Consider the following 26797-nt stretch of genomic DNA (forward strand, 5'->3'; position numbering starts at 1 on the left):
ACACAGCACATGTACGGATATACAGCACATGTACAGATATACAGCACATGTACGGATATACAGCACATGTACAGATATACAGCACATGCACGGATATACAGCACATGTACAGATATACAGCACATGTACGGATATACAGCACATGTACAGATATACAGCACATGCACGGATATACAGCACATGTACAGATATACAGCACATGTACGGATATACAGCACATGTACAGATATACAGCACATGTACGGATATACAGCACATGTACAGATATACAGCACATGTACGGATATACAGCACATGTACAGATATACAGCACATGTACAGATATACAGCACATGTACAGATACACAGCACATGTACGGATATACAGCACATGTACGGATATACAGCACATGCACAGATATACAGCACATGTCCAGATACACAGCACATGTACGGATATACAGCACATGTACAGATATACAGCACATGTACAGATACACAGCACATGTACGGATATACAGCACATGTACAGATATACAGCACATGTACGGATATACAGCACATGTACAGATATACAGCACATGTACAGATATACAGCACATGTACAGATATACAGCACATGTACGGATATACAGCACATGTACTAGGATCACACGTGGGAACACAGCGCTCGTCATGTTCCTTTGTCCACACCCCATGTGCAGCGCTGTACGGACACATTCCCAGATGGCTATGCACAGTCTATCCGCCAGGTGTCGCTGTATCGTGACGCCAACCGATGCATTTGAGCACCACCTAGCGGTGAGCTGTGTCTGCCCGAGCTCTGAGAAAAAGCAAGGCAGGAGGATAAGGGGCGGGGTTATCGTATAACAGCCAATCACAGAGACAGCGCCCGAGAAGGAAACGGATCCGTTCCCGATAGCCAATGACAGAGCGTGAACCGAGGAACTGTAGGAATTGGGGGCGGGGCGTCCGCCGACAGCCCCGGAGCGAGCAGTTCACACAGCGATCCGGAGCCGCCTCCTCCTCAGGAAGCAGGAACCGAAACTACTACTCCCGCCTGGGCCTCCCGTGTTCCCCGCTCCCTGTAGCCTCGTCCTCCGCTGCTGGCCATGCCGGCGAGGGGAAGGTAATGAGCCGCAGAGCCCCGGGGACTCGGCTGAACAGCAGCAAGCAGTACCAGCGGAGCTGGAATGACTGGCAACCCAGGTCAGTGGGCGGCCGAGGCCTAGTTCTGCCCCGGGCGGAGGGGGGCTGCACATGACCCACCGGGTACGGGGGAGGCGGAAATGTGTGCGGCAGGTGACAGGGCGGACACCGGGGGCTGCTGTGAGGCCTACACGGCCCGGGGATAGGAGAGAGGGAGCCGGCCTGGGGGCAGGAGAGAGGGAGCCGGCCTGGGGGCAGGAGAGAGAGAGAGCCGGCCTGGGGGCAGGAGAGAGGGAGCCGCCCCGGGGGGCAGGAGAGAGAGAGGGAGCTGGCCCGGGGGGCAGGAGAGAGAGAGGGAGCTGGCCCGGGGGGGGCAGGAGAGAAAGAGGGAGCCGGCCTGGGGGCAGGAGAGAGGGAGCCGGCCTGGGGGCAGGAGAGAGAGAGCCGGCCTGGGGGCAGGAGAGAGGGAGCCGGCCTGGGGGCAGGAGAGAGAGGGAGCCGGCCTGGGGGCAGGAGAGAGAGAGAGAGCCGGCCTGGGGGCAGGAGAGAGAGAGCCGGCCTGGGGGCAGGAGAGAGGGAGCCGGCCTGGGGGCAGGAGAGAGGGAGCCGCCCCGGGGGGCAGGAGAGAGAGAGGGAGCTGGCCCGGGGGGGCAGGAGAGAAAGAGGGAGCCGGCCTGGGGGCAGGAGAGAGGGAGCCGGCCTGGGGGCAGGAGAGAGGGAGCCAGCCTGGGGGAGGGAGAGAGAGAGAGGGAGCCGGCCTGGGGGGCAGGAGAGAGAGAGGGAGCCGGCCTGGGGGGCAGGAGAGAGAGAGAGGGAGCTGGCCCGGGGGGGCAGGAGAGAGGGAGCCGGCCTGGGGGCAGGAGAGAGGGAGCCAGCCTGGGGGAGGGAGAGAGAGAGAGGGAGCCGGCCTGGGGGCAGGAGAGAGAGAGGGAGCCGGCCTGGGGGGCAGGAGAGAGAGAGGGAGCCGGCCCGGGGGGCAGGAGAGAGGGAGCCGGCCTGGGGGCAGGAGAGAGGGAGCCGGCCTGGGGGCAGGAGAGAGAGAGAGCCGGCCTGGGGGCAGGAGAGAGGGAGCCGCCCCGGGGGGCAGGAGAGAGAGAGGGAGCTGGCCCGGGGGGCAGGAGAGAGAGAGGGAGCTGGCCCGGGGGGGCAGGAGAGAGAGGGAGCCGGCCTGGGGGCAGGAGAGAGAGAGAGAGCCGGCCTGGGGGCAGGAGAGAGAGAGCCGGCCTGGGGGCAGGAGAGAGGGAGCCGGCCTGGGGGCAGGAGAGAGGGAGCCGCCCCGGGGGGCAGGAGAGAGAGAGGGAGCTGGCCCGGGGGGGCAGGAGAGAAAGAGGGAGCCGGCCTGGGGGCAGGAGAGAGGGAGCCGGCCTGGGGGCAGGAGAGAGGGAGCCAGCCTGGGGGAGGGAGAGAGAGAGAGGGAGCCGGCCTGGGGGGCAGGAGAGAGAGAGGGAGCCGGCCTGGGGGGCAGGAGAGAGAGAGAGGGAGCTGGCCCGGGGGGGCAGGAGAGAGGGAGCCGGCCTGGGGGCAGGAGAGAGGGAGCCAGCCTGGGGGAGGGAGAGAGAGAGAGGGAGCCGGCCTGGGGGCAGGAGAGAGAGAGGGAGCCGGCCTGGGGGGCAGGAGAGAGAGAGGGAGCCGGCCCGGGGGGCAGGAGAGAGGGAGCCGGCCTGGGGGCAGGAGAGAGGGAGCCGGCCTGGGGGCAGGAGAGAGAGAGAGCCGGCCTGGGGGCAGGAGAGAGGGAGCCGGCCTGGGGGCAGGAGAGAGGGAGACGGCCTGGGGGCGGGAGAGAGAGAGAGGGAGCCGGCCTGGGGGCGGGAGGGAGAGAGAGAGAGCCGGCCTGGGGGCGGGAGGGAGAGAGAGAGAGCCGGCCTGGGGTGGGAGGGTGAGAGAGAGAGCCGGCCTGGGGGTGGGAGGGTGAGAGAGAGAGCCGGCCTGGGGGTGGGAGGGTGAGAGAGAGAGCCGGCCTGGGGGCGGGAGGGAGAGAGAGGGGGCCGGCCCGGGGGAGGGAGAGAGAGAGGGCCGGCCCGGGGGAGGGAGAGAGAGAGGGCCGGCCCGGGGGAGGGAGAGAGAGAGGGCCGGCCCGGGGGAGGGAGAGAGAGAGAGGGCCTGCCCGGGGGAGGGAGAGAGAGAGAGGGCCTGCCCGGGGGAGGGAGAGAGAGAGAGGGCCGGCCCGGGGGAGGGAGAGAGGGAGAGCCGGCCCCGGGGGAGGGAGAGAGGGAGAGCCGGCCCCGGGGGAGGGAGAGAGGGAGAGCCGGCCCCGGGGGAGGGAGAGAGGGAGAGCCGGCCCCGGGGGAGGGAGAGAGGGAGAGCCGGCCCCGGAGGAGGGAGAGAGGGAGAGCCAGAGCCGGGGGAGGGAGAGAGGGAGAGCCGGGGGAGGGAGAGAGGGAGAGCCGGGGGAGGGAGAGAGGGAGAGCCGGGGGAGGGAGAGAGGGAGAGCCGGGGGAGGGAGAGAGGGAGAGCCGGGGAAGGGAGAGAGGGAGAGCCGGGGGAGGGAGAGAGGGAGAGCCGGGGGAGGGAGAGAGGGAGAGCCGGGGGAGGGAGAGAGGGAGAGCCGGGGGAGGGAGAGAGGGAGAGCCGGGGGAGGGAGAGAGGGAGAGCCGGGGGAGGGAGAGAGGGAGAGCCGGCCCCGGGGGAGGGGGAGAGGGAGAGCCGGCCCCGGGGGAGGGGGAGAGGGAGAGCCGGCCCCGGGGGAGGGAGAGAGGGAGAGCCGGCCCCGGGGGAGGGGGAGAGGGAGAGCCGGCCCCGGGGGAGGGGGAGAGGGAGAGCCGGCCCCGGGGGAGGGGGAGAGGGAGAGCCGGCCCCGGGGGAGGGGGAGAGGGAGAGCCGGCCCCGGGGGAGGGGGAGAGGGAGAGCCGGCCCCGGGGGAGGGGGAGAGGGAGAGCCGGCCCCGGGGGAGGGGGAGAGGGAGAGCCGGCCCCGGGGGCGGGGGAGAGGGAGCCCGCCTGGTGCCCCGGGGGAGGGGTGGTACAGGAGAGAGGGCCGGCCTGGTATTCGGGCCAGGAGAGAGAGCCTACCTTACAGGTCACTACTATCAGCGTGTGCCATTCTGCTACTGCCACTACTCTTTAAAACATTTAAAGGGAACCTGTCACCAGATTTGGCCGATACGAGTTACAGCCACCACCTTCCAGGGAGAGATATATAGCATTCTATAATGTTGTACATCTGCCCCCGACCTGGAAGAGAAGAAAAATAACTTTTATGATATTCACTCACCGGCGTGGCGGTCCTGCTGTGGTCTGCTCTGATGGGTGTCGCTCTTGGTCCGGCGCCTCTCATCATCTTACGATCCCCGTCCTCCTGCTTGCTTCATGTGGATGACATGTCCCTGCGTCATCCACACAGGCTCGCCGGAATCGCGCTCCTTCGCAGGAGTGCTTATCTGCCCTGTTCAGGGCAGAGTTAAAGGGAACCTGTCACCCCCCCCAGGCGTTAGTAACTAAAAGAGCCACCTTGTGCAGCACTAATGCTGCATTCTGACAAGGTGGCTCTTTTAGTTCTTGTTCGTGGCACTGCAGAAATAATCGCTTTTGAAATTTGTCCCTCATACCTTCAAATCGTCCGGGGGGCAGGTCTTTCCCCCCTAATCCAGACGCACCACATCCGTCACTCTGCGAACCGGGCGCTTCCTCCTCGGCATTATTCAATTCTCCAGGCGCCTGCGCTGTCATACTCTGCCTTGGGCATGCGCAGTTCGCACTGCCCGACCACTGATATCACTTGATGTCTTGCTTACTGCGCCTGCGCGGCCCGAAATCCCACCCCGCAGTCTCTTATGACTTACTCACACTTCGGGGTGGGATCTCAGGCCGCGCGCGCAGGCGCAGTAAGCAAGACATCAAGTGATATCAGTGGTCGGGCAGTGTGAACTGCGCATGCCCAAGGCAGAATATGACAGCGCAGGCGCCTGGAGAATTGAATAATGCCGAGGAGGCGGCGCCCGGTTCGCAGAGTGACGAATGTGGTGCGTCTGGATTAGGGGGGAAAGACCTGCCCCCCCCGGACGATTTGAAGGTATGAGGGACAAATTTCAAAAGTGATTATTTCTGCAGTGCCACGAACAAGAACTAAAAGAGCCACCTTGTCAGAATGCAGCATTAGTGCTGCACAAGATGGCTCTTTTAGTTACTAACACCTGGGGGGGTGACAGGTTCCCTCTATGTCCTGCAGTGCGCAGGTGTCGGGAAAGGTCAGCGAGGCCCAGCGCCTGCGCACTGCCAGACTTTACTCTGCCCTCAACAGGACAGATAAGCACGCCTGTGCAGGAGCGCAATTCCAGGGAGCACGTGTGGTTGACGCAGGGACGCTTCATCCATATGAAGCAAGCAGGAGGGCGGCATGGCAATAAGATGGGAGGCGCCGAACCAAGAAGAGTGACATCCATCGGACCGGACCACCACCTGGGTGAGTATGACAGTTATTTTTCTTCTCTTGCAGGTCGGATCGGGGGCAGATATACAGCATTATAGATAGAACGCTGTAGATAAGCCCTGAAAGGCAGTGGCCCTAACTCGAATCGGCCAAACCTGGTGACAGCTTCACTTTAAATAATGCCACTGTGCATGTGACTAATGGTGCGTGCCCGCTGTGGTGCCACTATACTACGTGGCGAATACTGTGTACCTGCTATGTGCTACCATTACACTATATGGTGAACAATGGTATGTGCTGCCAGCAGGCCTGTGGAGTCGGTATAAAATGGACTGATTCCTTAAATATATATACACATTGGGTACAGTGGTACAATGCAGGATGTGCTGTACATATTTTCATAATTTGGGAAAGTTATGAAATGTCCTATAAAGGTCTGTTCTGTTCCTGATCTAAGAATCTAAGGATCTTTGCTTTTATGGGAGATGAATCTGTGCTGCACTTTATGTCCATGCTCAGTAGTGACCAGTGCTGTGGAGACGGAGGTTTGGTTCACAGACTGCACAGCCCTGGCTGACACTATACTACATTGTGAATAATGATGTTTGCTGCCACAATACTACAGGGTTACTACTGGTGTGTGCCCGCTGTGTGCTGCCACTGTACTACAGGGTCATTACTGGTGTGTGCCCGTTGTGTGCTGCCACTATACTACAGAGTCATTACTGGACTGGTGTGTGCCCCCTGTGCTGCCACTATACTACAGGGTCATTACTGGTGTGTGCCCGCCGTGTGCTGCCACAATACTACAGGGTTACTACTGGTGTGTGCCCACTGTGTGCTGCCACTGTACTACAGGGTCATTACTGGTGTGTGCCCGCTGTGTGCTGCCACTATACTACAGGGTCATTACTGGTGTGTGCCCGCCGTGTGCTGCCACAATACTACAGGGTTACTACTGGTGTGTGCCCTCTGTGTGCTGCCACTGTACTACAGGGTCATTACTGGTGTGTGCCCGCTGTGTGCTGCCACTATACTACAGGGTCATTACTGGTGTGTGCCCGCTGTGTGCTGCCACTATACTACAGAGTCATTACTGGTGTGTGCCCCCTGTGCTGCCACTATACTACAGGGTCATTACTCGTGTGTGCCCCCTGTGCTGCCACTATACTACAGGGTCATTACTGGTGTGTGCCCCCTGTGCTGCCACTATACTACAGGGTCATTACTCGTGTGTGCGCCCTGTGCTGACGCTATACTACAGGGTCATTACTGGTGTGTGCCCTCTGTGTGCTGCCACTATACTGCAGTTATTACTGGTGTTTGCCCCCTGTGTGCTGACACTATACTACAGGGTTACTACTGGTGTGTTCCCCCTGTGTGCTGCCACTATACTACATGGTAAATAATGGTGTGTGCTTCCACTATACTACAGGGTTACAACTGGTGTGTGCCCCCTGTGTGCTGGCACTATACTACAGGGTAAATAATGGTGTGTGCCCCCTGTGTGCTGGCACTATACTACATGGTAAATAATGGTGTGTGCCCGCTGTGTGCTTCCACTATACTACAGGGTTACTACTGGTGTGTTCCCCCTGTGTGCTGCCACTATACTACATGGTAAATAATGGTGTGTGCTTCCACTATACTACAGGGTTACAACTGGTGTGTGCCCCCTGTGTGCTGGCACTATACTACAGGGTAAATAATGGTGTGTGCTGGCACTATACTACATGGTAAATAATGGTGTGTGCCCGCTGTGTGCTTCCACTATACTACAGGGTTACTACTGGTGTGTGCCCCCTGTGTGCTGGCACTATACTACATGGTAAATAATGGTGTGTGTGCCCACCATGTGCTCCACTGCATCACATCATGGGGGCCAATCCTCTCCTCGGTCTGCATGTCCAGCTTATGGAGGGGGTGACTGGACATCCTGGTGGCAGTAGCTGTCACTGGCAGGCATTTTCAGTTGCTGCTTTGATGTCAGTCACCTGTATCATTTCCTATTTTGTTGCATGTCAGTGATTCTCCTCATAAAGGATCCTGAGATCAGATGTCTATGAAGTGGGCGACCCCTGTTCCCGGCCCCCAGTGTTTTCAGACTTGGTGGTTCCTAGTGCTTCTTGCCTTGGGGTAACCAGTGGTCAGGCAGCTTGGGTTGTCTGATCCAATTCTTTTTTTTTTTTTTAAATCTATATAATAATGCAGCAGTCCGATAGGATAGTATGTATTTTTATTTTCACTTGCTTTAGCCACAGGTAACTGGTTTACCTGTTACCACTCCCAATAACCCCCCCACTGCTCCAGTTGTGTCCACTGGTACAAGAATTGATCACGTGTGGTCGGTTCACTCTACAGTTTTGGCCGCTCTGTTTCCATCAGAGACAACCAGAGCCTGATATTGGAGACGTGGGTGATTGGAGTTGTACAAAATATTTCTTTCTAACGATCCCTGCCCTTTGGCAAGTTTTGCAATACTGGCAGAAAACCCGTTCTACCCTTTTAGAAAAAGTCCTGGAAAATCCCTAGAATCACTGCGCTGTGCTTTTAATAATAATAATCTTTATTTTTATATAGCACTAACATATTCTGCAGCGCTTTACAGATTTGCACACATTACCATCACTGTCCCCGTTGGCGCTCACAATCTAAATTCCCTATCAGTATGTCATTGCAATGTGGGAGGAAACCCACGCAAACACGGGGAGAACATACAAACTCCTTGCCGATGTTGTCTGAGGTGGGATTAGAATCCAGGACCCCAGCGCTGCAAGGCTTTTAGTTACACTCTACAATGTAGGCACAATCTCTCAGAAATGAGTGGAGGCGATTGTTTTTTTTTTTTTTTTTTTCTGAAGACAAACCCTGTCCATTTACCCCACTAAGACTTGTGGGTGTCATATAGGGGTCCTATAAGTCACATTGGCCAACGTGGTCTTCTCTCAGTTCCACTGATGGGCAGTCATGTATCTTGTCATCCTACAGTTTTGTTTTTTCCCTTGCTAAAGAGCAATACCAAAGACCTAGTAAATCCCCTGGTGTTCCAGCTCCGCTGCTCCAGAGGTGTCTGCTAGTCTTATAGACCTGTCTCGCAGTGAAAACTTAGTGACGTTGCCATGTGGCAGCCCTAGCCAGTCACTAGCCTCAGGAGGTCACGTTTGCATGGTCGTCACATTCAGGGCTGTGGAGTCGATAAGCCAAACCTCCAAGTACGACTCCTCAATTTCCATGACTCGGACTCCAACTCCACAGCCCTGCCAGGGCTGTGGAGTCTGTAAGCCAAACCTCCGACTCCTCAATTTCCATGGCTCCAACTACACCAAAACGGGCTACGACTCCGACTCCACAGCCCTGGTCACAGTTGTATGGTCAGCACGTCTTCACTGCACAAAGTCAACAAGGTGGAGCGGCAGCTGCGAAAAGCAGTCACATGAACAGTATGGATTGCCAAAGATTCTTGGCATTGGAGCAGTCAGCAGACCCATCAGGTGCAAAATATGTGAACTCTGGAATTCATCATCAACCTTAAAGGAGTTGTCCACGTCTAAGACAACCTGTTCTCATTCCCCATGTTTCTCCCCATTAACATTAAATTCTGTCATTATTCCAGTGGTGTCGGTAGTCACTTTCTTGGGGCTCCCGTGAGTTTGCTACATCACGTGAGCCCTGTGCCCAGTCATCGATGGTTTCACTGGCCTCGCCTTTAGACGTATACATTAACAGGAAGTGAGCTGCCCGCCACAGCTATTACTTCCTGTTAATGTATAGGTCCGAAGGCGGGGCCAGTGACACCAGCACTGATTGGGCTCACGTGTCATAACAAACTTGCGTGTGCCCTGGGAACGTGACTGCCAACACCGCTGTGGCGACGTTGACAAGGGAGGTGACTATAGGGGATTTCATTTCATCTGGGCCAAACACATTGAGAAGGGGTTGTTCTAGTAGTGGACAACCCCTTCAATCCAAGCCTATTTTCACCTTCATGATCCCACTGATTCTGAGATTGTTTTTTTTCGTATATATTGTACGTAGTTATTGGTAAAAATTCTTTGATGTGACTTGCATTTATTTGTGAAAAAGAGAAATTTGGCAAAAATTTTGAAAATTTAGCAATTTTCAAACTTTTCATTTTTATGCCCTTAAATCCGAGTTACATCACAAAAAATAGCTAATAAAAACATTTCCCACGTGTCTACTTTACATCAGCAAAATTTTTAAAACCGTAAATTTTTGTTTTGTTAGGAAGTTATTATTATTATTATTATTATTATAAAGATTATTATTATTAAGTTATAAGGGTTAAAAGTTGACCAGCGATTTCTCATTTTTGCAATAAAATTTACAAAACCATGTTTTTTTAGGGACCACCTCACATTTCAAGTTACTTTGAGGGGCCTGTATGACAGAAAATACCCCAAATTTACATTCTACAAACTGCACCCCTCAAGGTGCTCAAAACCACATTCAGGAAGTTAGTTAAACCTACAGGGGCTTCACAGGAATTTTTGGAATGTGGAAGGAAAAAATGAACATTTAACTTTTTGTCAAAATTTTTTTTACTTCAGATCCAAACTTTTTTTTTTCTTGTCACAAGAGTAATAGCAAAAAGGGCCCCCAAAATGTGTTGTGCAGTTTCTCCTGAGCATGCTGATACCTCATATGGTGAAAAAACACTGTTTAGGCGCACGGCAGAGCTCGGAAGGGAAGTAGCGCCATTTGACTTTTTGAATGTAAAATTTGATCGCTTAATTAGTGTTAATGTTGCATTTGGAGAGCTCCTGATGTGCCTAAACAGTGGAACCCCCCTCCCCCACAAGTGACACCATGTTGGAAAATAGACCCCCCCCAGGGAACTTGTCTAGATGCTTGGTGAGCATCTTGAACCACCAGGTGCTTCACAGAAATTTATAATGGTGAGCTGTGAAAATAAAAGAATTGTATTTTCCCCGCAAAAAATATTTTTACTCCCAAATTTTGCATTTTTACAAGGGTAACCTGAGAAGTTGCACCATACAATGTTGTGCAGTACGCCGATACCCCATATGTGGGGGGAAACTACTGTTTAGGGGCAGGGCTCAGAAAAGGAGTGGTGTTTTGGAAAGCAGACTTTGATGGATTGGTGTGCCGGTGTCATGTCTTGTTTCGAGATCCCCTGATGTGCCTTCACAGTGGAAAACCCCACAGATTTTGCTTTTTTGAGGGTGCCATGTCACATTAGCAGAGCCCCTGAGGTGCCAGTACAGCAGAACACCCCCCCCAATAGCAGCGCCCACTTTGCAAACTACACCTCTCAATGAATTCATCTAGGGGTGCAGTGATCATATTGACACCACGGGTGGGTCGCAGAATGTTATACCATTGGGCAGTGAAGAAAAAAATATTTTTACCACCCAAATTTTGCTTTAACCCCAGATTTTACATTTTCACAAGGGGAAATGGGTGAAAATGGCTCCAAAATTTGTCTCACGGTTTCTGCTGAATGTAGAAATGCCGTAAATGTGCTTGTACAGTACTGCTTAGCCACACGGTGAGACTTGGGAGGGATGAAGCGCTATTGACAAATAGAGCTCCATGCTTCCTGAGTCTCGCCATATGACTAAGCGGTACTGTTATGCAGGAGGCATCCTGGAGCACAGAATTTTTATAATTGTTTGCTTACTCCATATACAGAGCCCATAAGTGCTAGAAGAGCAGAATTCTCCCTCAAGTGACACCATTTTGGAAATGATACCCCTTTGGGAATTTTTCTACAGGTGTAGTGGTGATTTTGTCTCCATGGATGTTTGAGTGAAAATTGCAAACTGCCGTTGTAGTGACCAGTACGTTGTAGTGAGTGTACATTGTGCCCAGCTTATGCACCTGTAAATTAGGCGGGCTGTCATCGCTATAGAAATGGCAAACATGGACGCTAAAAGTGGATTAGGCATACTGGGGGTTTGTGGGGTGGCGACGTTTGGGAGCGCAGAATTTGCGGAATTTTTTTTTTTGGGGGGGGGAGGGGGGGCAGCAAGGGCCATTTTGCTTTTCCAAAGCCTTTGTGCTACCAGTAGCGTGGAAGCCCCCTATTTTTCTGTTAACAGTTGACAGACCTTTTATTGGGAACATTTTACATAACATGTATGATCACATTTATCCAGCGCTCTACGCTGTCGACTTACTTCGGCATTTCCATCTAAATCTCCGAGTGACCTGATTCAGATGAAACCCCCAAGTGATCCATTCACTATGAGGCAGCAGAGTTACTTTGGACTCTGTCTGGCCTCTGTTCAGCGTTGTCCTTCTTTTCACAAGTGCACAAAACTGTTTCAGACTGCGCTTTTATGCAATCCTAAAAAGATGGACACTGCCAGATCATAGTCCAGACATCATCCACAGTGCCTCCGTCTGCCTCATAGAGAATCTTCAGGCTGCATCACGTATTTCAGAGATTTATACAGAGACCCGGTGTCAGCGCTCAGTGCAGAGTGCAGGATAAATGTTAGCAGAGACACTAATATTAATATTGATATTAATGTGCGGACTGTGGGCCTCTGGTTTTCAGCTCCACGGCTGTCTCAGCCCGCAGGCCGCATTTTGCCCAGGTCTTGTCAAATCTGATTTTTAGCCCATTCGTCCGCTCAAACATTCTTCAAATCCTAAATGTCCCGTGTGCTCCTTCTATGATCTCTGAGCTTTAGTTCATTCCATAAATGTTCTATTGAACTCAGATCAGGTGATTGGCGTGGCCATTCTAGCAGCTTTATTTTCTCTCTGAAACCAATTGAATGTTTCCTTGGCTGTGTGTTTGGGATCACGGTCTTGCTGAAATGTTCACTCTTGTTTCATCTTCATCAACCTGGTAGATGGCAGTAGCTTGCTTTCAAGAATGTCTCAGTACATTTGTTCATTCATCCTTCAATTTTGTGAAGTTTGCCATATGCTGAAAAAGAGCCCCACATGATGTTCCCACCTCCAAGCTTCAATGTTGTTGTGGTGATTTTGGGGTGATATGTAGTGCCTTTTGGCCTCCAAATATCCTGTGTATTATGTTATCTAAAGAGTTGGGTTTTTGTCTCGTCTGACCAGACTATATTCTCCCCGAATTTTAAAGACTGGCCCAAACGTTTTTGAGCAAACTTTAAAGGCGATTCAACATGCTTTTTTTGTTCAGCAATGGAGGCTTGCATGTTGGGCTTGCATACATGCCATGGAGGTTGATTGCATTACTTCTAGTTTTCTTTTGAAACAATTCTACCTGCTAATGCTAGGTCTTTCTGTAGCTCTCCTCAGTTTGTCCTTGGCTCTGATTCTGATTCTCCCCTTCTGATTCTTTTGACTCCTCTGTCTGAAATCTTGTAGGAAGCACATGGTCGTGGCAGGTTTATAGTGAAATGATGTTTTTTCCACCTCCTGATTATGGCCCCAACAGTGCTCACTGGAACCTTCAGTAATTTAGATATTTTTTTTTTGTAACCAATGCCATCAGTATGTTTTGCAACAATAAGGTTGCTATGGTCTTGAGACATCTCACTGGTTTTACCTAACATGAGATGTTTCTTGTGTAACACCTTGGTAATGAGACACCCTTTTTATATGCCATCAGTTGATCCAGCTGTTTTTCAGTAAGTGGCAGGATTGTTTTCTAATTAGTTACAGATTTCATCTGGTGTCAAGACTTTTTTTCACCTTTTTCTTCATGTTTTCAATACTTTTTCCCTTTGTCACCTCTCATTATTACACATAGCTTAAAGGGAACCTGTCACCAGGTTTGGCCAGTAAGAGATAAGACCATCACCTTTCAGGCTGAGTTCACACGTAGCAGAATTGCCGCGGAAATTTCCGTGGCAATTCTGCGCCTCCTGCCGCGGGTATATCGCATGCAGAATTTGCATGCATATACCCGCAGAAAACTAGCGTTTTGCAAGCATAATTAGCTTGCAGAATGCTAGCGTTTTCCAAGCGATCACTTGTCAAACATAGTGTTTGACAAGTGTGACCAACTTTTTACTATAGATGCAGCCTATGCAGCATCTATAGTAAAAGATAGAATGTTAAAAATAATAAAAAAAAGAAAAAAAAAAAGGTTATACTCACCTCAGCGGCGTCCGTTCCTAATGCTGTGTGTTCAGGACCTTCCATTGACGTAGCGGTCACGTGACCGCGGGTCATGTGACCGCGACGTCATCGCAGGTCCTTCACACACACCTCGGAAGCCGCTGAGAAGGTCGGGCCGCCAGAGGGTGAGTATATCGCTATTTTTAATTTTAATTCTTTTTTTTTTACCACTTATATGGGGCCCAGTCCGTGGAGGAGAGTCTCCTCTCCTCCACCCTGGGTACCAACCGCACTTGATCTGCTTACTTCCCGCATGGTGTGCACAGCCCCGTGCGGGAAGTAAGCAGATCAATGCACTCCTATGTGTGCAGAATCGCCGCAATTCCGCAATTTTAACCCCTTCATGACCGTGGGATTTTTCGTTTTTCCGTTTTCGTTCTTCACTCCCCTCCTTCCCAGAGCCATAACTTTTTTTATTTTTCCGTCAATTTGGCCATGTGAGGGCTTATTTTTTGCGGGACGAGTTGTAATTTTTAATGACACCATTGGTTTTACCATGGCGTGTACTAGAAAACGGGAAAAAAATTCCAAGTGCGGTGAAATTGCAAAAAAAGTGCAATCCCACACTTGTTTTTTTTTTGTTTTTTTTTTGCTAGGTTCACTAAATGATGAAACTGACCTGCCATTATGATTCTCCAGGTCAGTACGAGTTCATAGACACCAAACATGTCTAGGTTATTTTTCACCTAAGTGGTGAAAAAAAATTCCAAACTTTGCAAAAAAATAAATAAATAAAATTGCGCCATTTTCCGATACCCGTAGCGTCTCCATTTTTCGTGATCTGGGGTCGGATGAGGGCTTATTTTTTGCGTGCCGAGCTGGCGTTTTTAATAATAGCATTTCGGTGCAGATACGTTCTTTTGATCGCCCATTATTGCATTTTAATGCAATGTCGCGGCGACCAAAAAAACGTAATTCTGGCGTTTCGATTTTTTTTCTCATTACGCCGTTTTGCGATCAGGTTAATGCTTTTTTTTTATTGATAGATCGGGCGATTCTGAACGTGGCGATACCAAATATGTGTAGATTTGATATTTTTTTTATTGATTTATTTTGATTGGGGCGAAAGGGGGGTCATTTAAACTTTTATATTTTTTTTATTTTTTTCACATTTTTTTTTTACTTTTTTTTTTTTAACTTCTGCCATGCTTCTATAGCCTCCATGGGAGGCTAGAAGCAGGCACAGCCCGATCGGCTCTGCTACATAACAGCGATCATCAGATCACTGCTATATAGCAGAATTGCAGGTGTGCTGTGAGCGCCGACCACAGGGGGGCGCTCACAGCCATCGGCGATCAGTAACCATAGAGGTCTCAAGGACGTCTATGGCTACAATATACAAGCATCGCCGACCCCCGATCATGTGACGGGGGTCGGCGATGCGCTCATTTCCGGCCGCCCGGCCGGATGCGGTAGTTAAATGCCGCTGTCTGCGTTTGACAGCGGCATTTAACTAGTTAATAGCGGCGGGTGATAGCGATTTCACCCGCCGCTATTGCGCGCACATGTCAGCTGTAAAAAACAGCTGACATGTCGCGACTTTGATGTGCGCTCACCGCCGGAGCGCACATCAAAGCAGGGGACCCGACATCGGACGGTATAGTACGTCCGATGTCGGGAAGGGGTTAATGAACATGCTGCGTTTTTTTCTGGATTGCGATTCCGCTCAGGAAAAAAATGCAGCATGTGCACAAAAAATGCGGATTGCATTCTGTTACATAGGATGCTTAATGTTAGCGTTTTTTTCGCGGTTTTATAGCGTTTTTATAGCAAAAAAACCGCAAAAAATCTGCTACGTGTGCACACAGCCTCAGGGCTGATATACAGCATTCTATATTGCTGTATATAAGCTTCCAACCTGGCCTGTAAGAGAAGACCTGTCCGACGCCTCCCATCTTCTTATGATCACTGCCCTCCTGCTTGCTTTGTGTCGATGACGCCTCCCTTTGTCGTCCACACAGTCTCCTTGGCACAGGCCCCTACAGCCAGTGCGCATGCGCCAGGGTTCTTTGACCTTTCCCGACACCTGCACACTGCAGTACTCAACAGGGCAGAGAAGTAAGCCTGCACAGGAGCGCGGTGCCAAGGAGACGCGTCATCCACATGAAGCAAGCAGGACGGCGGCATTGCAAGAATAAGGCCGGCGTCACACTGGCGAGTTTTACGGACGTAAGAGCGCAGAAACTACGTCCGTAAAACTCGCATAACATACGGCACAATTATTCTCAATGGGGCTGCTCCTATTAGCCGTATATTACGGTTCAGTATTATACGGCTTTCTACGGCCGTACAAAATCGCAGCATGCTGCGTTTGTCAGCGTACTGCGCAAAAAAATCGCCAATGAAAGTCTATGGGGGCGAGAAAAATACGGATTCCACACGGACCAGCAGTGTGACTTGCGAGAAATACGCAGCGCTGTTAGTGAAAAGTCGGTAATTCAATTGCCGGCTTTTCATTTCTCCTGCACAAACCCGACAGGATATGAGACATGGTTTACATACAGTAAACCATCTCATATCCCCCTTTTTTTTGCATATTCCACACTACTAATGTTAGTAGTGTGTATGTGCAAAATTTCAGCGCTGTAGCTGCTAAAATAAAGGGTTAAATGGCGGAAAAAATTGGCGTGGGCTCCCGCGCAATTTTCTCCGCCAGAGCGGTAAAGCCAGTGACTGAGGGCAGATATTAATAGCCAGGAGAGGGTCCATGGTTATTGGCCCCCCCGTGGCTAAAAACATCTGCCCCCAGCCACCCCAGAAAAGGCACATCTGGAAGATGCGCCTATTCTGGCACTTGGCCACTCTCTTCCCACTCCCTGTAGCGGTGGGATATGGGGTAATGAAGGGTTAATGCCACCTTGCTATTGTAAGGTGACATTAAGCCAGATTAATAATGGAGAGGCGTCAATTATGTCACCTATCCATTATTAATCCAATTGTTGGAAAGGGTTAAAAAACACACACACATGATTGAAAAGTATTTTAATGAAATAAACACAGCGGTTGTTGTAATAATTTATTGTTCTCTCAAATCCATTTGCAGTCCCTCGCTTGGCAACATAATAAACGCACAAGATACATACCCTCTCTGATGAACTGTCACGTCCCACGAAGTAATCCATCTGAAGGGGTTAACTAATATTACAAGCAGGAGCCCTGCTATAATGCAGCTGTGCTCCGTGCTTGTAATTCCCCTGCGAATGAATGAAATGTAGGTCATTGACCTACATTTCATTCATTCGCGGTGATGCGCCCCCTGGTGGATGTCCTCATATGACCTGGAGCGTGGGAAAAAGTTCCCAGGCTGCAGTTCATGAGAACATCCACCAGAGGGCGCCTCACCGCGAATGAATGAAATGTAGGTCAATGACCTACATTTCATTCATTCGCAGGGGAATTACAAGCACGGAGCACAGCTGCATTATAGCAGGGCTCCTGCCTGTAATATTAGTTAACCCCTTCAGATGGATTACATCGTTGGACCTGACAGTACATCAGAAGGTATGTATCTTGTGCGTTTATTATGTTGCCAAGCGAGGGACTGCAAATGGATTTGAGAGAACAATAAATTATTACAACAACCGCTGTGTTTATTGCATTAAAATCCTTTTTAATCATGTGTGTGTGTGTTTTTTAACCCTTTCCAACAATTGGATTAATTGCCCACGCCAATTTTTTCCGCCATTTAACCCTTTATTTTAGCAGCTACAGCGCTGAAATTTTGCACATACACACTACTAACATTAGTGGTGTGGAATATGCAAAAAAAAAGGGGATATGAGATGGTTTACTGTATGTAAACCATGTCTCATATCATGTCGGGTTTGTGCAGGAGAAATGAAAAGCCGGCAATTGAATTACCGGCTGTTCACAGATATCGCGCTGAATGAAATCTAAATACAGAATATATATATATGTGTCTCAATGACATATATATATATATATATATATATATATATATATATATATATATATATATATATATATATATATATATATATATATATATATATATATATATATATATATATATATATATATATATATATATATATATATACTGTATATATATATATATATATATACTGTATATATATATATATATATACTGTATATATGTTTTAATGAACATTTGAGCACATAAATCCATTAGATGTCGGTTTTGCAAGCCTGCGCGAAAATCTCGCAGTACGGATGCCATACGGATTACATACGGAGGATGCCATGCGCAAAATACGCTGACACACCCTGACTACGGATCACTATTTTGGGAACATTTCACCGTATTTCGGCCGTATTACGGCCGTAAAATACGGACCGTATTGTCTTACGCCGAGTGTGACGCCGGCCTAAGACAGGCGCTGGACCAAGACCAGCGACGCCCATCAGACCAGGCCGCCCTGCAGATGAGTATAATAAGTTATTTTTCTTCTTACAGGTTGGGTTTGGGGCAGATATACATCATTATAGAATGCTGTATATCAGTCCTGAAAGGTGATAGCTGTATCTCTTATCGGCCAAACCTGATGACAGGTTCCCTTTAATTCATGGACATTTTTAGTTTGCTTTCTTTGCCTGTGTGGATTGGATGGGTTGTTACAAACATCTGGTGAGAATTTCATGTAAGTAGCACCTTTAGAAGTATATTTACTTAGATAATTGGTGACGTGTTCAATACTTATTTTACCCGCTGTGCATCTTTAACACTGCATGAGTGGTCCCTCTACTTGATACTGCACAGATGAATACTGTTAGGGTATGGCTGTTCACACGATCAGGAAACGCTGCAGGTTGGACACTGCATACTTGTTCAGCGTCTTACCCGCAAAGAAATCCCATGCCCACTATGCGTGCACAGACGCCCGTGGAGACGGACATGTGGCGCGTCTCTCAAGACCGCAGCTTGTGAATTTCTCTTGCGGAGTCGTGAGTCTCCACAAGAGAAGTTTCTCCCCCAGAGAAATTTCACCCATACAATGTATTGGACGCAGTGAATCTGCACGGTTCAGTGAACACATGCGGATTCACCTGTGTTCAATGGACGGCAGCGCTTTGGATGCAGCGGACATGTGCTGCGTCCAAAGTGCTGCCGCTTTCGGATCGTGTGCATATATCCTGAGGTTCTTGCCGCCATCTCTTAGGCTGGTTTCACACTTGCGTTTTTGTCTGCAGCGTTTTTTGCACAAAAAACGCATGCGTTTTTTTCCCCTATATTTAACATTGAAAACGCATGCGTTTTTTTGCACATGCGTTTGGTCGCATTTTCAAACGCATGCGTTTTTTGTCTGCATGCGTTCATTTTCAAAAATGCTACCTGCAGTATTTTCTTGCGCGTTTTTTTGCCGCGAAAAAACGCATGCGTTTTTTCGCGGCAAAAAAATGCATTGCTGTCTATGTAAACGCATGCGTTTTTAAGCACATGCGTTTGTTTGCGCTAAAAACGCATGCGTTTTTATAGAAAAAAACCAGAAAACACACTGAAAAGCCACCCACCACCATCAAGGTGATAAAGGGATCCAAACCCTAACCCTAACTCTACCCCTAACCTCACCCCTAACCGTTTAATGAACATTTTCTGACAGTCATATTGCCACGTATTTCAGTGCCACGTATGCCACGTGCCACGTATTTAAGTGCCACGTATTAAAGTGCCACGTGCCACGTATTAAAGTGCCACGTGCCACGTATTTAAGTGCCACGTATTTAAGTACCACATATTTAAGTGCCACGTGCCACGTATATAAGTGCCACGTATTTAAGTGCCACGTGCCACGTATTTAAGTGCCACGTATTTAAGTGCCACGTGCCACGTATTTAAGTGCCACGTGCCACGTATTTAAGTGCCACGTGCCACGTATTTAAGTGCCACGTGCCACGTATTTAAGTGCCACGTGCCACGTATTTAAGTGCCACGTATTTAAGTGCCACGTATTTAAGTGCCACGTATTTAAGTGCCACGTATTTCAGTTGCACGTATTTCAGTGCCACGTATTTCAGTCACGTTTAGGGGTAGGGTTAGGGTTTTCTTGTTTTTTCTTGTGTTTTTCTATAAAAACGCATGCGTCTAAAAAACGCATGCGTTTTACCGCGTTTACATGCGTTTTTCACACATGCGTTTTTTTAAAAAACGCATGCAGATAAAAACGCAAGTGTGAAACCAGCCTTACTGAAATTATGCTTCTTTTTTTTTTTCTTTTGTCTTGCTATCTCCTGCATGTTCTGGGGACCTTCCAGTGCTGACTGGCTTTTGTTTGCTTTTGGCCAGATATGTGGACTACCCCTGCAACTACTGCACGTTCTGTTTGCACACTTTGACTCGTACTGTGTCTTTAGTACTTGAAGCGTCACTTATGCCTTTATGTATTGCCTTTCAGTAAGTGTAGTATCTGGTCCATGTGCACATTCATAAAAGCAGATATCATCTTTTTTTTTTATGCAATGTTTTTTTGTCTGCTCTGTATACAGCCAGTGCACTTTACACTTAAAGGGAGCCTGTCACCCCCCCCCCCCCCTTCCCAGTCGTTTCAAACTAAAAGAGCCACCTTGTGCAGCAGTAATGCTGCATTCTGACAAAGTGACGATGCTGAAGTTGGTTTCTTATTCAGCAGTTTCTTATTCGGCTATTTTTTATTTTCTGTTTTTTTCAGGTTTTTGTATAAAAATAAACCATTCTGAGTATATAATAATATGCGGTCATGTGTCCTTTTGTGAATACACTTAAAAACAGATACAAAATTTAGAAGGCTGGCACAAAAATGGGCATCAAAGTGGGCACTGAGGTATGGTATTAAAGGTGTTAAATGGCTTTGTGCCACTGATCTGACACCTGACTTGCATACCTTGTGATGCCACACATCAAGTTCCTGTCAATCCAGCCTGGCACAAATGGGTTCTGGGCATCAGAACTGGCATCAAAGTGGGCAGAGAACCAATTTTCACACATGCGAATAAGTAACAGCTATTTTTAAGGGGTTAAATGCCTTTGTGCCACTGATTTAACACCTGATTTACATACCTACTGATGCCCCACATGAAATCCAAGTCACTCCAGCCTGGCACAAATGGGTTCTGGGCAACAGAACTGGCATCAAAGTGGGCAAATCGCCCATTTTCACAGATTTGAATAAGTAACAGCTATTTTTAAGGGGTTAAATGCCTTTGTGCCACTAATCTAACGCCTGATTAACATACCTAATGATGCCCTACATGAAATGCATGTCAATACAGCCTGGCACAAATGGGTTCTGGGCATCAAAACTGGCATCAAAGTACTCAAATCACCAATTTTCATAGATTTGAAAAAGTAACAGCTATTTTTGAGGGGTTAAATGCCTTTGTGCCACTGATCTAACACCTGATTTACATACCTACTGATGCCCCACATGAAATCCATGTCACTGCAGCCTGGCACAAATGGGTTCTGGGCATCAGAACTGGCATCAAAGGGGGCAAATTGCACATTTTCACAGATTTGAATAAGTAACAGCTATTTTGAGGGGGTTAGATGCCTTTGTGTCACTGATCTAACACCTGATTTACATACCTACTGGTACCCCACATGAAATCCATGTCACTGCAGCCTGGCACAAATGGGTTCTGGGCATCACAACTGGCATCAAAGTGGGCAAATTGTACATTTTCACAGATTTGAATAAGTAACAGCTATTTTTAAGGGGTTAAATGCCTTTGTGCCACTAATCTAACACCTGATTAACATACCTAATGATGCCCTACATGAAATGCATGTCAATACAGCCTGGCACAAATGGGTTCTGGGCATCAAAACTGGCATCAAAGTACTCAAATCACCAATTTTCACAGATTTGAATAAGTAACTGATGTTTTTAAGGGGTTAAATGCCTTTGGGCCACTGATCTGACACTTAAAATACACAGAAAGTGATGCCCTGCATCAAACCCAGGTCCCTGCAGCCTGGCCCAAATGGGTTCTGGGCACCAGAACTGGCATCAAAGTGGGCAAACAGCCCATTTTCACAGATTTGAATAATTAACTGATGTTTTTAAGGGCTAAATGACTTTGGGCTAAATGACATCTCCACCCTTACATCCCAATGGCTTTGTGGTCCATCGCCATTGGCATTATGCCACTTTTATTAGTGTTAAAATGTAGCAGCAATTTTTCATAAATAAGGAAATTTGCAAAACCTACTTTTTACAGACTTATACCCTTTTTAACGGTCTTTGAAGGGTTGAGATATTTGGAAACCGGTAGAATTATACCTTTTTAACTGCACCACCTGTCAGGAAATAGGAAGAAGTTCTGATTACTTCAATTACATATACAGAGCTCTCAGCTGCAGTTTCCTCTGCCTGCCTGCACAAGGATGGAATTCAAAGCCTCTCTTCCTCCCTCCCCCCTGCTATATGGCTGTAATGTAAGACCAGCATGCAAGCTCCACTGATAAATTTTTATGGCTTTGTGCTGTGAAAGCCAGTCCTCTCCCTAAACCCCTCATCCCGCCTCCCGCCTGATACTAGCTATAACTGGTAGTTACTTTCAAACCACATGGGACTCTTTTGTTCTTGAAAATTTTTGTACAAGGACACAGATCAGGGATAGGGATATAAGGGTTACATATTTTGAATGTCCACCCGAGAAATTTATAACTCACTGAAATCGCTATTATCTACACCCAAAAAAATGCAAGGCACTGATTTGTCATTAAGCGGGTCAAATATCTATGCCGTGTTTATACTTAAAAGAACTCCTATGACATGGTGAGCATCATGATCATTGTCGTTCGTCTCCGAGGTTCAGACAGCGAGTTATGTATAGAAATGGCTTGTCATAACTCGAAGAAAGGGGAGTATTCAGCCTCTGAGTGAGGTCACCACAGAGGGAGTGCCTTGGTTTTGGGCGCGGAGATAAGTGAGTTAGACATCAGTCTTCACTAGTCCTTTGTCTACGGTCCAACTGCGAGACCCATCTGTAATGCATCTTGATGTATGCCCATCCCCCACAGCACATGGTCTGCCATGAGATGAAATGACATAATGAACTGTAAGGTTTTTTTCAACTTTAATCCCATTTTAGATGTAATTATACTGTACATACGATACTTGTCTACTTTTATAATATCTTTTTATAATTCTGTTAACACTGCCTACCTTTTTGGAGTTAAATATATAAAATTACTACCTTTGTTCCTCCTTGCTCTACAACATACTGTCCTGTCCTCTGAAGTGAATTACTTTACTAATTTGGGTTGCCTCCTGACACATTATGAGTTAAAAAATCGGAGCTGGTGGCAGCGGCTATGTCCTGTGTGTTTAGGAGACTTTGTGTCAGGACTCTGAACATTTTTTACCTTTGTGCATTACTGCCCTTTTCCAAGATGGCGTCTTTGGTCTCATGTGCACTGTGTCTTCCTGCTACAAAACTCCACCCCAGCCTTCAGTCTGTGCTAGAGTTCTGCTTTGCATCCAGCTCCTGATTACTCCCTGGCCTTGCACCTGCACCTGCTCCTGTGAACCTGAGTTGGAGATCCTGCCACTCTGCTCTGAGTTCCTGCTGCATACACCAGTGTTCAGTAATCCTCCTTCATCTGCTGCTCGTGTTACTTCCATCTGCATTTGCTGGACATGTAAGCTGTTTGCTGCTCTGCAAAACCTGAGACTATTAACCAGGCCTCCCTGGTTGAGCTAAGATATGATTTGAACTGCCTAATAGCATATCTATCTGTGTCTGGACTAAGTCAAGGATCTATTCGTGTAAAGTTTCCTCAAGAATAACTGTGCTTCGTAGACTGTTTGTTTGCATCTACCTCTGAAGTTTCCTATTGACTGCTAAGCTGCGTTTATTATTTGCACCAAGTGTTGTGGACTTGAGATTCTCTCTGCACCTGCTTGAATCACCGTGTGATAATATAGACTTTACCACTTATAAAACTGTGTCCTGTTGTCTTGTTCCATGCAAAGAGTCTCCTGAGTTATCCCCTATAATTATTACAGCCAGACCTCATGTGGCTGGAGTGTGTCAGCAGTTCCTGAAAGATGAAGGCATTGAAGCTATGAACTGGCCCACCCTTTTCCCGAGACCTGAATCCGATTGATCACATCTGGGACATCATGTCTCTCACCATCCACCAATGTCACGTTGCACCAGACTGTCCAGGAGTTGGCGGATGATTTAGTACAGGTCTGGGAGGAGATCCCTCAGGAGACCATCCACCACCTCATCAGGAGCATGCCCAGGTGTTGTAGGGAGTTCATACAGGCACATGGAGGCCACACACACTACTGAGCATCATTTCCTTGTCATGAGGCATTTCCACAGAAGTTGGATCAGCCTTTAATTTGATTTTCGAGTTTGATTTAGAGCATCATTCCAACTCCAGACCTCCGTGGGACATTAGTTGTGATTTACGTAGATCATTTTTAGGTTTTATTGTTCTGAACACATTCCACTATGAAATGAATAAAGATTTACAACTGGAATATTTCATTCAGTGATATCTTGGATGTGGGATTTTAGTGATCCCTTTATTCTCTATTCTATCTATTGTAATCTAATCTGTCACTCTGTGATTAAAATGTACGCGGCTGATCATTTGCCGGCTTTTACTCTATCTCTCTATCTAGAATACATATATGTTTTAAAGAATATTTTGTTTTAAAACTTTGTATAAATGATTTAGAACATTTCTCTATGTAAAATCTCATGTTAAAATCGCATTGCAGTCTGAAGCCAATCGCAAAGCATTTGGATGTAAATCGGATGATAGGTGTGAAAACTGGGATTGTACTCACACAAAAAACGCATAACACTCACAAGACAGTGGTATTACACTCGACCGACTCTCGAAAATCAAAATGAGACCGATGTTTAATTCACTAGTGTGTGTATAGCCTTACTGTGTATGAAAAAGTGGTGTGAGATCAGTGGCCCAAGCTCATTTAACCCCTTAAAAACATCAGTTACTTATTCAAATCTGTGAAAATGGGCTGTTTGCCCACTTTGATGCCAGTTCTGGTGCCCAGAACACATTTGGGCCAGGCTGGAGTGACCTGGGTTTGATGCAGGGCATCACTGTCTGTGTATTTTAATTGTCGTATAAGTGGCCCAAAGGCATTTAACCCTTTAAAAACATCAGTTACTTATTCAAATCTGTGAAAATGGGCTGTTTGCCCACTTTGATGCCAGTTCTGGTGCCCAGAACCCATTTGGGCCAGGCTGGAGAGTCCTGGGTTTGATGCAGGGCATCACTTTCTGTGTATTTTAAGTGTCAGATCAGTGGCCCAAAGGCATTTAACCCCTTAAAAACATCAGTTACTTATTCAAATCTGTGAAAATGGGCTGTTTGCCCACTTTGATGCCAGTTCTGGTGCCCAGAACCCATTTGGGCCAGGCTGGAGAGACCTGGGTTTGATGCAGGGCATCACTGTCTGTGTATTTTAATTGTCGTATCAGTGGCCCAAAGGCATTTAACCCCTTAAAAACATCAGTTATTCAAATCTGTGAAAATGGGCTGTTTGCCCACTTTGATGCCAGTTCTGGTGCCCAGAACCCATTTTGGCCAGGCTGGAGAGACCTGGGTTTGATGCAGCGCATCACTGTACGTGTATTTTAAGTGTCAGATCAGTGGCCCAAAGGCATTTAACCCCTTAAAAACATCAGTTACTTATTCAAATCTGTGAAAATGGGCAATTTGCCCCCTATGATGCCAGTTCTGATGCCCAGAACCCATTTGTGCCAGGCTGGAGTGACATGGATTTCATGTGGGGCATCAGTAGGTATGTAAATCAGGTGTTAAATCAGTGGCACAAAGGCATTTAACCCCTTAAAAATAGCTGTTACTTATTCAAATCTGTGAAAATGGGCGATTTGCCCCCTTTGATGCCAGTTTTCATGCCCAGAACCCATTTGTGCCAGGCTGAAGTGATTTGACTTTGATGTGGGGCATCACTAGGTATGTAAATCAGGTGTTAGATCAGTGGCACAAAGCTATTTAACCCCTTAAAAATAGCTGTTACTTATTCAAATCTGTGAAAATGGGCGATTTGCCCCCTTTGATGCCAGTTTTGATGCCCAGAACCCATTTGTGCCAGGCTGGAGTGACATGGATTTCATGTGGGGCATCAGTAGGTATGTAAATCAGGTGTTAGATTAGTGGCACAAAGGCATTTAACCCCTTAAAAATAGCTGTTACTTATTCAAATCAGTGAAAATGGGCGATTTGCCCCCTTTGATGCCAGTTTTGATGCCCAGAACCCATTTGTGCCAGGCTGAAGTGATTTGACTTTGATGTGGGGCATCACTAGGTATGTAAATCAGGTGTTAGATCAGTGGCACAAAGCTATTTAACCCCTTAAAAATAGCTGTTACTTATTCAAATCTGTGAAAATGGGCAATTTGCCCCCTTTGATGCCAGTTTTGATGCCCAGAACCCATTTGTGCCAGGCTGTATTGACATGCATTTCATGTAGGGCATCATTAGGTATGTTAATCAGGTGTTAGATTAGTGGCACAAAGGCATTTAACCACTTAAAAATAGCTGTTACTTATTCAAATCTGTGAAAATTGGTGATTTGAGTACTTTGATGCCAGTTTTGATGCCCAGAACCCATTTGTGCCAGGCTGTATTGACATGCATTTCATGTAGGGCATCATTAGGTATGTTAATCAGGTGTTAGATTAGTGGCACAAAGGCATTTAACCCCTTAAAAATAGCTGTTACTTATTCAAATCTGTGAAAATGTGCGATTTGCCCACTTTGATGCCAGTTCTGTTGCCCAGAACCCATTTGTGCCAGGCTGGAGTGACTTGGATTTCATGTGGGGCATCAGTAGGTATGTAAATCAGGTGTTAGATCAGTGGCACAAAGGCATCTAACCCCCTCAAAATAGCTGTTACTTATTCAAATCTGTGAAAATGTGCAATTTGCCCCCTTTGATGCCAGTTCTGATGCCCAGAACCCATCTGTGCCAGGCTGGAGTGACATGGATTTCATGTGGGGCATCAGTAGGTATGTAAATCAGGTGTTAGATCAGTGGCACAAAGGCATTTAACCCCTCAAAAATAGCTGTTACTTATTCAAATCTGTGAAAATTGGTGATTTGAGTACTTTGATGCCAGTTCTGATGCCCAGAACCCATTTGTGCCAGGCTGTATTGACATGCATTTCATGTAGGGCATCATTAGGTATGTTAATCAGGTGTTAGATTAGTGGCACAAAGGCATTTAACCC

At 47.9% G+C, this 26797-nt stretch overlaps 1 protein-coding gene across 1 annotated transcript in view; it reads left to right on the forward strand.

Annotated features, from left to right (window-relative positions):
• Positions 1 to 883: 883 nt before the first annotated feature.
• Positions 884 to 26797, forward strand: part of SMG1 (SMG1 nonsense mediated mRNA decay associated PI3K related kinase) — a 120905-nt gene continuing 94991 nt past the window's right edge. The window contains exon 1 of the mRNA XM_077275101.1: positions 884 to 1188. Coding sequence (XP_077131216.1) covers positions 905 to 1188 — 284 coding nt within the window. The 5' untranslated portion in view covers positions 884 to 904. The remainder of the gene's footprint in view (positions 1189 to 26797) is intronic.

Source organism: Ranitomeya variabilis, chromosome 7 (assembly GCF_051348905.1).
Source record: "Ranitomeya variabilis isolate aRanVar5 chromosome 7, aRanVar5.hap1, whole genome shotgun sequence".
NCBI lineage: Eukaryota > Metazoa > Chordata > Amphibia > Anura > Dendrobatidae > Ranitomeya > Ranitomeya variabilis.